General features: G+C 50.7%; 1 protein-coding gene across 1 annotated transcript in view; it reads right to left on the bottom strand.

Moving 5' to 3' along the window:
- The window catches only part of CD2H10orf90 (chromosome D2 C10orf90 homolog), a 77537-nt gene that overhangs the window by 20383 nt on the left and 41649 nt on the right, over nucleotides 1–15505 (bottom strand). Inside the window, exon 4 of the mRNA XM_030335470.1 lies at nucleotides 154–338. Coding sequence (XP_030191330.1) covers nucleotides 154–338 — 185 coding nt within the window. The remainder of the gene's footprint in view (nucleotides 1–153; nucleotides 339–15505) is intronic.

The following is a 15505-nucleotide window of genomic DNA, read 5'->3' as shown; positions in this document are numbered from 1 at the left end:
TAGGGGACCTGGCCAGAGTCACAGAGCCATTATGAAGGGGTGGGGTCAAGCCTCCAGGGTCAGAAGCGGAAGTAAGATCGGGCCCCCCACGCACTCCCCAGGGAAAGGTCTGCCCTTGGTGGGGATCAAGCCAGGGTGCACAGAAGGCCTTACCTGCAAGGTCAAGGAACCTGCAGGTGTTTGCTGATACTCAGAACAGTCTTCTGACAGGTCAGGGGTCTCTGGTCGCTCGGGGGGCGCTGGCTTGGGGGGCGCTGGCTCGGGGGGCGCTGGCTCAGGCTCCTCCCTCTTCCTGCACTCCTTTATTTTTACAACCAAGTCGCAGCACTTGTAATCTCCTGGGAGAGAAGATTGAGAATTCCATTTAGAGGGGCAGCAGGATTTTTGCCTGGCTTCTCAGTGCCATTAGACACAGAAGACAATTTCGAGAGAAGACACCAGTAGGTCACTAATGGGCCTCGTGAAGCTGACGAGATCGTGCCTCCCTAGACTCCCCAGCTGCCCTGGTCACGGGGAGGAAGGTCTCTAGGCAGCCAGACTTCACGACCGGTTAATTACCCCATGGAGGTAGTCCCCTGGCTTCCAGGGTTCAAAATGCCTTTGTTCATAAGAAAAAGAAACTTTTCCACTCTGTGCTTCACATTAAGTGTGTACAATTATCACAGCTCAGTCGTTTGGGGGCAGCGTATTAATTTATCTTCTGTTTGCTACACTAATGATGTAAGACGGAAAAGCGGTATTCAATTATTTATCCCTCCCCCTTCATTTGCCAGGGACTACCACTGGCTTCCCATTTATAATTGGAATTATCTCTCTCTCAGTGCTGGATCTGGCCACCTCCTCCGGCCCTTTCGACATCCTCCCTGTGGAAGAGGTCAGGGGAGGCCTTGATTCACAGGGCAGCCTCTGGCGTGGGGAAGGAGGGATTAACATATGTTCACCGAGCTCTCACTGACCAAGGCCGCTGCCAGGGACACAACGCCCCTTCAGTCTCGTGCTAGCCCGCGCTTCCTGTGTGAGCTCCCCCACCCCCGCCACACTGTCCCCATACACAGCCCCCCCCAGGCCTCCCCAATTCTGAAGCTCTGCAGTGTCTTACTCGCTCCTCACCTGCACCCCCTCCTATGGCCACAGAGCCCCTTTGATTCTGCACCCAGTGACCTCCGACCTCCAGGCTGAGCCCCAAGCCTTTACGAAGGCCTCCTCTTCCCAAGGCAGGTTCCATCCCGCCAACTCTTGTGTTCCCGCAGCAAGAACATACTTCACACACGGGGGGCAGCACGGGTGGCGGGATGGGGTCATGACAGCATGTTTTAACCCCACGACGAGCCTCTGACTTCCTCAAGGGCTAGACCGGGTCATCTTCACCCTGTATCTCTCCCCGGGGGCAGCCCAGGTGCCCAGGAGGAGCTGGTTCTGTTGGGAGTGGAGAGGCAGCCATTGGGAGGCTCCCCGTGGCCACAGGAGGCATCTCCATGGGCCCTGGAATCTCTCATCGGAAGCCCCTGTGGCGTCCACCGTTCACGCCTGGATCCTCTCTGGCCTGGACCCGCTGTCCTCCCTCTACACGAAATCCACCCGTTCCCTAAAACCCGCACGTCCTGCGGGCAGATCAGACTTCGGTAGCTGGCTCCTGGGGGGCGTTCCACTTCCAACGATTGCCTTTGATTCTCGACCAACAACACACTACTTAGCGGCCCTCAAATCGTTCTCTCTCTTGCTCTTTCTGGAGGATTTCCTTGTTGCAGCCCCCTTCCTGCTTTAGGCCTCGCCGACCAGCCTGGATACCCACCCCACCCCGTGGGAGGTAATTATGCCTTCCACCACGCCGTTCCCATTTCTGGCTGTGAACTTTCTTCTGGCTCACCCCGTCCACAGGGAAGCCACAGGGCCTTACGCCCGTCCCCACCTGCACCCCACCCACCGGAGCCAGCAACCCGAGGGTGGGCTGGGCAGGCCCATCTTTCTTCCAGAGAGCTCACCAGAGCGTTCTGTCCACTGTATCTTGAAAACCTTCTCCTCCCCAGGGACAGTCTCTGCTCCTCCCTGGTAGGGCCTCAGGGGCCCCAGCCTGACCCTCTCCCTTCTGCCCCCCACCCACTGTCCAGGAGAGGGTCTCCTTCAGAGCAAATCTAATTAGATCTCTGCTCCTTCAAGGGCTTGGCCCTGCCCTCAGATCACACTCCCCGGGTGGACTTTGAGGACTTTCCAACTTGGGACTCACACTCGGCCCCTTCCCCCTCCCCTGTACTCCGGGCCCCTGGACCCCAAATCGACCATGCTCTTTCTGGCAATCCTTGGCTTGTACGTGACTTGCCCTCAGTCTGCAATGCTCTTTACCCTTAGGTCTGATCTGTAAGCCTCTAATCAGCTTTCACGTCCCTGCTCAGAATCATCTTCCTTGAGGAAGAGAGCTCTGTCCAGGCCCTCCCGGGAGCACCTGTGTCCACCTGCAGCTTCCTGGAAGTTCTGCCACACGTAGGTCTCCAGCACTGGACTGACGGTGCTGGGAGGGCAGGGAGCACTGGGCACAGTGACTGGCACACAGTAGGTGCTTTAATAGATGCTTCTTTAATGTCTCAATGAAGAGCTAGGGATTAACTTGGCTCCCAAGTGATATTATTTTCTACCAATTACGAAACCCATTTTAACCTTCATATCCCAAAGCGATATAACCCAGTGGGTTTTTCTGTCCTCCTCCATAGCTGTTCCGGAAAATCTCTAGTGATAGGAAATCTAAATTTTCCCACTGAAAACCGGGCACCACGGATCTCTTTTCTATTCTATTCTATCCTTATATTCTTTTATATTTCAGTGCTCACAGCCACATGAGTAGGGGTCAGCCGCTTGGCCTTTAGAGAAGGGATGGCCTGGTTGGGATTCTAGGTTCTTTGGGATTTTAGGTTCCCTCATCTTCGCAAGGCTCACATTGGGAGTTACCTGGCCTCGTGCTTGTCGGGTGCCGGGCACATGGGAGCCTGCACCCCTCAGACATCATCCTTGTTAGTCAGTCACAGGGGACGACAGGCAGCCTGGGGGACCTCAGAGCAGCCACATCAGCATCTCAACCCTTCCTTAGCTAAGCCTGGGAGGCTGCCCCACACCCGGGAGTGGCTCTCCTCCTTACTGACCTCACGCACAGTAGGGCTGGAATGCCTGACCCACACGGGCTGTCTTCTCCATGCTTAGGAGGGAGAACGCACCCACCACAGAAACCTGCTGGTTCTGCTTGTTCTCAACTCACATAGTGGAGAAGGGACAGCTTTGTACGGTGAGCTCGCATGAGCCAAGGCTCAGGAAGACGTCATACCATTTTCCATATGCATATCAAGGAGGCATCGTCTCAACCCTACCTCCCTTGCTCCTTACCTTTGGGGAACTCTCTTTCTACCTGAACACCATTGTCTTCCTGTGGAGAGGTGCATACATCTTGTAAGGGGCAAAAAAACCCAGGAAAAAGGATTCTGGATTTCAGGACGCTTTGCTGTCGACTCCCTGAGGGCTCAGAGAAGTTGCTAGATTGACAGGTGTTGCTTGGAGAGCTACACCCCTCGGGAAGGAAATCTTTAACCAGCTTCTGTGCCACCGGGGGAGCAGACAAGGTTGTACGTGCTTCTCCTTGTTGCTTCTTGCTGCTTCCAGAAAATATTTTTGTTTCTACTAAAAATAAAATGAGAGTCGTGTTCAAAACATCTGATGAGGGGCACCTGGGTGGCTCAGTTGGTTGAGCTTCTGACTCTTGATCTGAGGTCATGATCTCACGGTTTGTGGGATCGAGCCCCGCATCGGGCTCTACGCTAACAGCCCGGAGCCTGCTTGGGATTCTCTCTCCCTCTCTCTCTGCCCCTCCCCCGCTTGCATGCGCGCGTGCTCTCTCTCTCTCTTAAAATAAATGAATAAACTTAAAAAAAAAAATTAAAAACCCACATCCGACAAGTGCACATCAAATGTATTGGCTTCTGCACACCTTCCTCTTCTGGAGACAGGGACATAGGCTGCAGTACTGCCTCGGGAGCCCTGGAGCCGCCGGTGGCCAAACGTGCGTGTGCTTTTGTGGGCACCTAGCACGTGACCACCATTCCGGGTAGGACTTCCCCCCAACTCATTGAAGAGCTCAAGTATATACACCAGCCTCACGCATTTGGTCTAAAGAGACTGCTCGCTAGTGCCCTTCAAAACTCAGATGTCTTTCTCTACGACAGGCACAAGAGTGGGTGTCAGTCCCCTGACTGTGGGGCCAGAGCACCTGGGTTCAAATCCTACCTCTCCTCCGGATAAGGTAGGTGGCCCCATCTATAAAATCGACGTAATGCTATCATAAGGTATAACACTATGATTTCATCTGTTTTCATAGTAAGTTCATCTATGTATGTCATGAACCACGCATTTATACAATTTACATAATTTTTATAAAATATTATATGAATTAAAATCGAAATTAATTAAAATTAAATACAATTCATTAAAATTAATTAAAATTGAGGTAATACAAAAAATAATGATCCATGTAAGGTGTTTAGTGCGATACCTGATTACAGCCAGCACTTAACAAATGGTAGCTCCCATTATGACTATAGAAACACTTATGTAGGTTGTGTACTACGGCAGGTCCACAGGTAGGAGGTAATTGATGAGGTCCCAGGGATACTTCTAATAAGGCAGCGGATGGAAAATGTGTACAACATGGTGCTCGTTGCCACACCGTAACTCCAAAAGTCTGGAAATGCCCCTCAACAGGGGACTGCTGAATCCCCGTGCATCCGGCCTTCGTAGCAAGGGAAGAGAACAGGGTAAATGCTCTTGTCTAGATGTGGAATGGTCTCAGAGATACACAATCAAGTGAACGAAGCAGAACGCAGGACGGTGCATCAGGCTGCCGCTCGTAAGAGCGTACACACTCAGGACACCCCTGGAAGGACCCAGAAGGTGCTGGACCAGGAACAGCGAGTGGGGGGAGAGACTTTCTTTCCACCGTTTGCCTGGTTTGTCCTCTTGGTTTTTAGTTTACTTTTTTGCTTTTGGAATACCCTATACATTTTTCAAAGGTATTCATCTTACATAAGGCAGTGACTCTTCCGTCAGGCACCAGCTCCTTGCTATGTGAATGCCCCCCAAGGGGCAGGGCCCCACCTGGGCGAGGGGGCCCCTGCTGCCAGTAACATGTGTCCAAACCTCATTATGCACCAGGGAGGGGAAAAAAAAAAGTTCTAGAAACCACTGGAGTAATAAGGACTCTTAGAAGGTTCTAGCAATATTTTCTCCAACGTCATACACAAAAAGGAAATAAGGCCATGACTACCTGGAACTCATTAGAATGGGGACCTCTCTTAAAACATCTCAGTTGTCTGTAATTCGTTCCAGCCCCTCGGTCCCCGAGTCCTGGTGTCCCTGGCAACGAGAAGAGGTTGAGCGTGGTGATGCGGTGCAGGGCGGCGGGAAGAACACAGGGCACAGAGGGTCCCCTGCATGTGCTCCCTGGCTCTGGCATCTGAGGCAAGCGAATCAACGGGGGATGAGGCCGGTTTTCCGTGTTCTCACAAACAAACGGAAGGAAGTGAAGCACCCTCCTGGGTCCCAGCACATTGGACGTACTAAGAAAATGGCAGTTACCGTCGGTCCCGCCGTTTGGAGAAGACATACGGCCTCCTCTGGCAAAGGTTGGGCTTTTTGTAATTTGCGCAGAAAGTATCTTTCTGAATGTTGCCCATTCTGTTTAAGTATGAAATGTCATAAGCAAAGAGTCTCAAAATAGTTACTCCTTTCCACATTGCTTCCTTTCATGAGAAGCTCTCTTAAAGAACCAAGAACTAAATCAACGCTCAGCAGTGTGCTTCCCAATCTGCTCCTTTCATTCTGGCGTCCGGCTCTTTACGGGGGAACGACCTACCTACCCACCTATCAGTTACCTGTCTGTCTGGCTTAACGTAAATTCCTTTTATTTGTGTTTGAGAGACGGAGTGTGAATGGGGGCGGGGCAGAGAGAGAGGGAGACACAGAATCCGAAGCAGGCGCCAGGCTCCGAGCTGTCAGCACAGAGTCTGATGTGGGGCTCGAACCCATGAGGCTGGAGATCGTGACCTGAGCCAAAGTCGGACACTTAACAGACTGAGCCCTAATGTAGATTAGTCGCCGCTAATGTAGATTCTTATGTGAACCATTCTGTGCAAGTCAGGTGGTCCACCCGTGACCTGAAAGAGTTAACACAACTCCCAGAAAATAGAATGTAGTTGGTTTACTGGAGAAGAGAAAACTACGCAGCCAGAGAAGGACCCTCCTGACAACTTATTGATCAGATCTCTTTTTGTGGATTCTGAAAAGTACAATCAATCAGCAGCCATGAAATTGTCCTCCGGTGGGCCTTCACAAAGCAAGGAAGCACACGCCGTCTTTTTTCTGTCTTATGCCCTGAATGTGGGTTGGACTGAGAGCTCTCGATTCACGCCCCAAATTTTAAACTCTATCACCCCAGTGACGACCCACGCACTGCAGACTCTGCCTGTCTGAAGAGTCTTAAGAGAAGCATGAAGAAAGCAGCAGCCTCTGACAGGCATTTCTATTTCTTGGACCCAAACTCAAAGCCTCCTTCCTGAGCCTGAATTTGGAAGAGCTGCGGTATTGCAGGTTCCCTTGAAATAGTAACGTTCCCTCTGTTCCCTTCCCTAAAATGCATTAGCCTGTGGGTTGATCTTCTATAGCTCAAGTATCCCACAAACTCAGCTATCCGGAACCGTGCCATGCTCTAGGAGGTGAACAGAAAGTAACCAAAGATCCCGCCCAGCAGTCACCAAGTCTTGCCTAGGATTTGTCCACCCGTGTCAGTATCCATAAACAATACATCTCCAATACCAATAGCAAGCTCAAGGCCGGCCGTTTTCAGGGTGTCGTAGCACCTGTTACTCAAAAGCTTCCAGGAACAGAGACATCAGCTGGCTGGCTTGGCCACAGCTTCCCCGAGAGCTAATGGGGCAGGATTCTGGGGAAGACAGAGCTAAGCCACAAATGAGTACGGAAGACAAGGGGCTGACCACAGTCTGGGCAGTAGGCAGGGCTGGCCGGCAGGAAGAGGGCCAGGGGAGTGAGCTACTCTGGACTTTGTTTCTGCCCGCCCCCTGTGTCACTGTGGGCCTCAGGGGGAGTTATAGCAGGATGCCTCTCGGATGTGGGCTCTGAGCTGACCCAAGCACAGGGCAGGCAGGGGAGCGGGGGAGCCTCACGGACACACAAGGCGTCACGGCCAACGGAGAGACGTGAATTTGGGCCACGGTAAGGGTGCCACCCGCCCACGCAGGTGCACTAGCCCATCCTTAGTACAAAATGAAGAAAAGGTGTCCCTTCCCCAAGACACTTTACCTCCGCTGTCCAGAAAATATCACAATGAAGCAATTTGATAGAACAAGACACTCCACTGTTTCTTTCCAAATATTTAGGCAGTACATACTCTTTTATGCTCTTAGATGAGGCCCCATTGAGCCACTGGCCCCCTGTTGCATACAATCCTGTGACAACTGGGCTCACGACAGAAGCTAGAAAGTGGACAGTGGTTGCTAAGGAGAAGAACCAGTATAGCAGCCAGATTCTACCAGTGAATTGCAAAGGACGAGTGAAAAGACACGAAAACACACACGTGAGCCAGGGAAGATAGCTGTCCAGGGACCCCGAAGAGCCCAAGGCTGGTAAGTCACACACAGAATACGATTTAGAGTCCTTCATCTCCAAATTAGTTTAGATTTTGTCTGAGGTGTTTTGGGGTGGCAGGTGGAACCCAGCTCCCAGCAAGGTCCTCTTGAAGGGTTACCTCTGCACCCATTTCTGCCTTCTTCAAACAGACTGAACCCGCCAATGAACCAAGGAGACGTTTCTGGACAAAGCCGGCTTCCCTGAATCCGAGGCATGCATTTCCTCCCCTGTTTCGACGTTCCTGGTGGTGATATTTCTCCCCTCAAAAGTTGGACCGTGTTACAAATGACTCGGTCCTAGAAATGGAGTAACTGAAGCTTGTGTGGATGTGTCTGGGTCACTGACATAAACATGAGTCTCTAAACTCAACGGCCGGCGGGCCTGAGGGTCTCGTAAAGGACAATGTCATTTGCACTGTAGCCTGGGCCGCCCTCCCCCATCACCACCTTTTTAGAGCCCTTATGTCTGCATTTTAGGTACAGTGAACCGAGCTCACCTTCCTGCCTCGCCTGGGGGCTCTCCTCCGGCAAACCCGTGAGGCCGCAGCTCACTGGAAATCAAAGAAGTGAGCTCAACAGGTCTGTGCGTCAATCAACTGGAAAGCCACTCTGAGTGGCACCGTGGGGTCCATCTCAGACTCTCCTCACTTTAAGGTAGGACTCTGCTGTCCCCAGTGTTGGCACGGGGACCCAGGGGGCTGCTGCTGAGGGGAACGACAAGGCATCCTCTGCATTGACGCATGCTAATTTTGGGACACAGAGACTCTTACAGAGAGAGGGAGGCAGTCCCACAGGCACCCAATGGCACACAACTTCTCCAGCGAGTGCTTTGTTCCTTTCACGGGAGAGAGGAAACCTCCCCCTACGTCCAATTACAATGCGCAGAAGGGGAAATGAATGAAAGTCAAGTCACTTGCTGGCCTACAGAGACACTACCAAGGGAGAAAATAAAGAATGTTCTGCAATGAGCAAGGCTGGTGGATATTTTCTCATTTTTACGGGTCAAGGCTTCACCTTTTGGCTGCAGGTTCAAGTGGCCATGGGTCTCTACGTGGTACCCCGCATCCCCCCAATCCAGACTCGGGTTTTAAAATCAGTGAATATAATTGTTTCCGCGAATTTCTGGTAAGTTTCTGTGGGGAGCCCTTGCAGCCCAGGAAGGAAGTCAGGAGGGGGAGGGCAGCAAATGCGATAAACAGCTCCCCCAGCGAGGGTGGGGGTGGAGACAGTCCACACCGCAGGAGCCCAGCCAGCGCTGCTGCCTTGGGGAAGAGAAAAGGGAAGAAAAAGGAGAGCCCAGGAGAACAGACAGCAACCTAAGACTCAGAGGGCAAGGGTGAAGGGCGTCCTGAGACAGCTGGGCCAGAGGAAACACACGAGGAGGAACGAGCCCTGTCCTTTGCCGGAAATGAGACTTCCTGCCAAGGCCAGCCCTTCCTAGACAGTCAACAGTCCCCTCTGCTGTACGCATCAAACATCAGAACCCTGTCTCTCCCTAAAGAAGTAGACAGAACGGGGCAGAGGGCCGCAACGGAGAAATGCAACTGACTCCTAAGCCGGAGGCAACAGCTCCCAACTATGACAAGAGCCTTCCCTTTTTGGAACATCCGCACACAGAGGGGGAGGGGAGAGCTGCTGTTACCTTACGATGTCCATATGATGTCAGAACAAAATATGCCCGCGCAGGCATCTCTGAAGACCTCTGTATTCAGAAAAAAAGGGCAAAACACAGTATATTCATTACGATTGTTCTAAGGTCAAGTTCCAAAATACCACGTGGGGAACTGTGCAGGCAACTCTCACCTACAGTGAAGGCTCAGATAATCGCTGCAGAGAGAAATGACTGATAGCCCCCCTCTCCCAGAGACTAGCTAGAAAGGACACCGGATAAATAGAGCTGTTTTTCCAATTCTGTCATAATCCTAGAGGTCTTAAGGCTGATGACCAAAAGTCTCTCAGTACCTACAAAAAGTATCTGGAAGGCAGAAAGAAAACAGACATGTGCACACGTGCCTGCACACACGTACGTGTCTGTTATCTGTAACACACAGGTAACACATCGCAAGTGATGACCAAGAGACACAAGTCCCAGGTGATGATTCGACCACACCTTTCTACCCTACACTCAGGAAAGACAGCCCCAGGTTATTGGATTGTCCTTACTCCTTTATCCCAAAGCATGACTCTGGTTCCTGAAACACAGGTCAAGCACATTTTAAGCTTTTTCTTAAAACTTGATGCTAAAGTTCCCCAAAGCAACCGTCTGGGAAGATCATTTTCTCACCAAGGCACATTTCCTTTAAACAAGGCTTTTGCCAATTTACAAAAGCAACAAATGATCAAATTTGAAATATAGGAAAGCATATAAAAAATGAAAGTCACTGACAAGCTGTCACTCAAAAATGTTCACAGTGATTTTCTCTGGGAAGTGTGGCACATTTCTAGGGGAGAAATACACTTTTCCCTTTCTTTCTTTCATTTCTATTATGGATCTCACTTATAACCAGACAGGATCACCCACTTCCACACCGGTGCTACATAAAAGTACAAGTTCATTCACACAGTGTCGTTTGGGGGTGCGTATGGCTGTCGATGCCCACTGTTCCTGTTTCGCTTGTTAATTCTGGCAGCGTTTCATCTCACTTCCTCCTCTTGCTTTTCTCAGGGGCTCTGACAATTACCAAGCAGGTAATGCTGCGTGTTAAAAAATTGATTAGAAAAAAAAAAATTTGGCTGATCTGCCAGGTGCCAAAAGGGAACCACAGAGGAGAATCTCAGCCAAGGCTCCTGCAGAGAAAATGCCTGCTGGGCGTGTGTGCGCTTGCGTGGGTGGGCACACGTGTGCGCGTGCGCGGCGGGGCTGGGGGCTTCTAGGTCAGAGTCTCACCGCATCACCTTCATCCGGGTCTCGAGTACTGCAGGGAGGAGAAAGCAAGGTTTGTTTACAGTCTCTCCTGCTCTCCAGGAAAACGCCCGACCTCTTTCTCTTCAACAACCCTTCAGTGAGCACCTGCTACATGCCAGGCACTATCACAGGGCACTTGGGATGCGGCAGGGAAAACCACAAAATTCCTGCCCTCATGCCAAGGCCCATCCGTGCCAGCCCCCCTCCTATAACCAATGACCGTCACCGTCCTCTTCCATAACCAGTGACATCACGTCCATCATAGCCCATCACTTCTGTAACCAACGACCGTCACCCTCCTCTTCCATAACCAGTGACATCACGTCCACTGCAGCCACCCCTGTTACAACCACATTCCAAACCTGGAACGTATCTGCACCCAGAGTGCCCTGCTCTCTGATTGCATCCACTAACTCTCCCAGCTCATGGAGCACTGCTCCCTCTATGCCTTTTATTCTTCGTTACCGAGACCTCAAGTCCCCACCATCTCTGTGGCAGACATGGCTGGCTTCCTACCCAATCTCCATTTGGGTCTTTCTTCTTAGAGAACCCTCATTTTGTTCAAGATGGCAACGAGCCCAGCGAACACCACGATTTTGGTGTCATAGGCTACTGCTCTGGCCAGCGAGATACAAGCCGAGCTCCTTTGTGAGAACTCCTGTAAGGTCTCAAGAGGGGATGCTCAGCTGGCATTTACTGGGGATGTGGATGTGATGCCTGGAGCCCTGGCAACTATCCTGTGAGCATAATAATGAGGGTCAGAGCTGAAAGAAGGTAGAGCAGAGAACCAGAGGCCTGGGCTCCCGATGACATGGTCAGCCTGCCATACCTGCCCCAGACTGCCCACCTCTGGACTTCCTTTACCACAAAAAAAAACCCTTACACTTTAAGCCACAGCTTTATGGACATCTAATTCCTCAAAGCTACACATGAGTCCCAAATGATACCACCCCCATCTCTCAAGTATGGGTCTGGAGTGGCTGGTGACATGCTCATGAGCCACGTGGAAGTCTTGCTAAAACCCAGAATCCGGGGCCCGGCTCCAGGGTTTCCAACCCACCAAGCGCAGAAATGTGCATTTCCGAGTTCGCAGGTCATACTCAGGCCTCAGGCGGCTCTCCACGAACCACACTTTGAGCGCAACCAGATTAGGTTATACGGAAGTGAAACAAAAAAACACAAAAATTCGTATGGCTCAGCACCTTGCTGCTGAAAATGTGGTCAAGGAACTCCATCACTGCTGACACAGAACCTCCCACCCTGCCTCTGAACCTACTGAATCAGCATCTGCATTTGAACCGATTCTCAGGTGGGTGCAGCACAGTCACAAGCCGAGGGCCAGCCCCGCGGGCTCAGCCCATCGCTATCCTCTGGAAGGCTGGGGGACACCTCACCTTGACATCTGCTTCATGGCCACCGAGGCTGGGAGAAAGGAGGGTGGGCAGTCTGCCCTGGCCCATCAGGAATTCTACTCACAAGCCCTCAAATCACTCAGATTTTCATCAGCCAAAGCATAACGTCCAAGTGGAGGGGCACGTGGTCCTGCCACGTGCCCATAAGAACAAGAATGTGAGAGGGGTGCCTGGGTGGCTCCGTCGGTGGGGCTTCCGACTTCGGCTCAGGTCATGATCTCACAGTTTGTGAGTTCCAACCTCGCGTCGGGCTCTGTTCTGACGGCTCAGAGCCTGGAGCCTGTTTCAGATTCTGTGTCTCCCTCTCTCTCTGCCCCTCCCCTGCTCACGCTCTGTCTCTCTCCGTCTCAAAAATAAATAAAACATTAAAAAAAAAAAAAAGAAAAAAGAACAAGAATGTGAAAGCACAGTCTTAAAAGACTCCCACAGTCGGCCTCCTGGTTTCCTGGCCTTTCCTACCCGCCTTCAACTATTCTCAGACCAGGGACTAAGGACATTTTAAAAGGCACAAGTACAGACGTAACCACCAGGACAAAGATATAAACCTTCTTAAATACTCCCCAAATATTATAAACCAAAGAGCCAAGAGTGTATCTGAGAAAGAAATACCGCAAATACAACAAAATGCAAATTACAAGATTAGGAAATTATGACGGAGATCCCATCAAACATCAGTCATATCAATAAATGCAGAAGGGTTCAACTCCTCTATTAAAGGAAAAAGACTTCCAACACAAAGACTTGAAAAATGGGAACTTTAGCAATGCCCAACAGAAGCACGTGCGAACTCAACCTGCAGCCTAGAAATCCCCCCACTAGGAAACCGCTCTAGGGGGCTCATGAGACGGGTGTGCAGACTTCTCCTGTGTCGTTGACCCATTCGCTCTTGTCTGATCGCGGCAAGCAGCCCAGGGCAGGCGGGACAGGCGGGACAGATCTCAGGGAATAACAGCCCTGCCATGGTAAGGACAGAGACATCGCTTGGATTCACATTTGGGCGGACCATGGGCAGATGCCCCGAACAACCAGATCCGATGCGAGTGCTGAGCTGAGGGTGCGATCACCTGTTCTGAGAAGCCCAAACTGACGAACAGTGCACGAGTTCTATATGTGGCAGCTGGGTGACAGAGCCCCCAGCAGGGTCTTCTAGCGAATGAACATGGTCAAAGTGCTGTGGGAAAAAAGACACTGAAAGCCAAAGGCAGCAACACTCAAAACATCTCTAATGATACTAACACGTCTAGGCAGTTCGGCGGGGGGGGGGGGGGGGGGGCGGAATGCCAGTGAGTGAGTGAGTAATCTGGCGTCAGCCCCTGGCCAGTCCATACACAGGCCGATCTCAACAATCCTACGTTGAAAAATAATTTTTTTATAACATTTATTTATGTTTGAGAGACTGAGAGAGACGGAGCACAAGCGGGGGAGGCGGAGAGAGAGGAGACACAGAATCCGAAGCAGGCTCCAGGCTCCGAGCTGTCAGCGCAGAGCCCGAAGCGGGGCTTGAACCCACCAACCGTGAGATGATGACCTGAGCCAGAGTCAGATGCTCAACCGACTGAGCCACCCAGGCGCCCCACGATCCTACGCTTTAGAGCCCCCCATCACAGCTTCCATACTTCGATGCCTAATGCTGGCAAGCAGAAGACACACATAACCTCCACAATGTGAGGCTGCCATCGGCATTCACAGAACGGTCCATTCTTGTTTGGACTTGCTGTTTTCTGGCCATAATCTGAATACATACCACATTTTCCCCTTCTTTACGAAAAGGCGTAGAAAAGGAACCTGCTTAGGACTCATTTAATACAACGATCATGAATATGGACGCCATCAGGTCCTGGAAGCAGCAAATCCTTAACCCTCACTCTGTGGTCACTGGACTAAAGCCAGAAACGGATTGATTTCGCGCTGAGTTGTAAAGGAAATAAACACAATTAAAGTGCCAATTTGAAGCGCTCCATATATATGATGAAGGACCGGGACGAAAGTGTGGGATCCAGTTAGAGGTCTGCCTGCAGAATCCCCTTCCTCGAGATGCTTTCCAGTTTCTAGACAACTGGCACAGGAACTCTTGGGACACTGGCTGTAAGGAATCCCTGCTTTGCTGCTCCGTGGGGTTGGGGCCAGGAAGGAGCCAGGCTTGCGTGATACACGACACCTCCACTCCCTGCCTCTCCCTGTCAGTCCTGTCCCTCCCTCCAACCCCAGACACTCGTTTCCATTACAAGGTCTGGAAACATCATTTGGGGAAGATATAAATACCTCCAAGGATTCCATGTCAGGAAAGGAAGTGAATTCCAAGACTGCAGGATTCCCGTGGAAAAGGCTCTGGGTTCTACTTCTCAGTGCTGGAGGCACTTCCTTGCCTGGCTGACATCATTTTTCTGGTTTTCTCAGACACTCTGTACAAACCTCAATCATGTCAAACCAAGCTCAGTTGGAAACACATGGTCCCGTATGCATCTTCTTCTAAGAATGCTGTGCCCTTTGAAGAACTATTTTTGAAAATCAGAATTGGAGAGACTCCCCAGGGCCTCTGAAGAGAAGCACATGGCACCCGAAAATAGTAACGAAGGATAAATCAAGCAACACAGACAGCCTGAATCAGAGCTGGCCAGACCACAGTCAATGCGCAGAGAGGGAGACCCTGATGGCGGCTGGCTTTCTCTGCCTTCCTCTCCCGGGTTCAAGGCTGACGCACTTCACTTTCGGTCCCAGTTCCCTCCCGAATGACCACCATCGCCCAATGAAATAAACAGGTGGTGTCACACCAGACAAATGCTCTGTTTTCCCATTCCTCCCATTTAATGTGGATTTCCTGAGTTATTTATTTCTTGACTCAGAGAGTAATTCATAAGAAACAAAACACAGTTAGCTTATGGGCTTGCCCCAAGAGATCACTTAGGTACAGAAAAATGGAAATATGTTTAACTGTTTCTCAAAGGCTACAGTGAGTATTGGCAGCTAGTAAAAACACATCTTCTTTATGCCCAAAAAAAAGGGGGAGGGATTTTTTTTTTTTTTTTTGGTAAAAAATAAACTTAGCATTGTCTTATTAAAAATTGTCATTTTGGAGCCATCTAGGCAAAATCGCTAAAAATATGCACGCTCTTCTGAGCAATGTCTGACATACGAGCCTGGAGAAAGCGGAGAGACCCCATGGAGTTTCATTCTTTCGGTCTCATGTTGGTGAGGAGAGAAAATAACTTCCTTCTGACCATTTCAAATGTTCAGCTAATACGGCTGGGCATTGATTGTTTCATATAAACTTGCACTGTTGGCAGTAAATTATACTGAATTCAAGTGGGATGCACGCTTTTTTCCCCCCCCATACCACCTCCTTCCCCTCTCTTTTTGGTCAGGATATTCAACTTATTTTTTATTTCAAAATATGAAGGGAGAAAAAAAAAGATGCACCGATTGGTTCTTGTTGGACTTTTAAACTCCTAAGCATGCAACCAGGCTTTCCAAAGCTTCTCATAGGAAGGGAAGTCTCATTTCCCATGGGTTCC

This window comes from Lynx canadensis, chromosome D2 (genome assembly GCF_007474595.2).
Source record: "Lynx canadensis isolate LIC74 chromosome D2, mLynCan4.pri.v2, whole genome shotgun sequence".
In the NCBI taxonomy this organism is placed as follows: domain Eukaryota; kingdom Metazoa; phylum Chordata; class Mammalia; order Carnivora; family Felidae; genus Lynx; species Lynx canadensis.
This window is presented reverse-complemented; position numbering and strand designations above follow the sequence as displayed.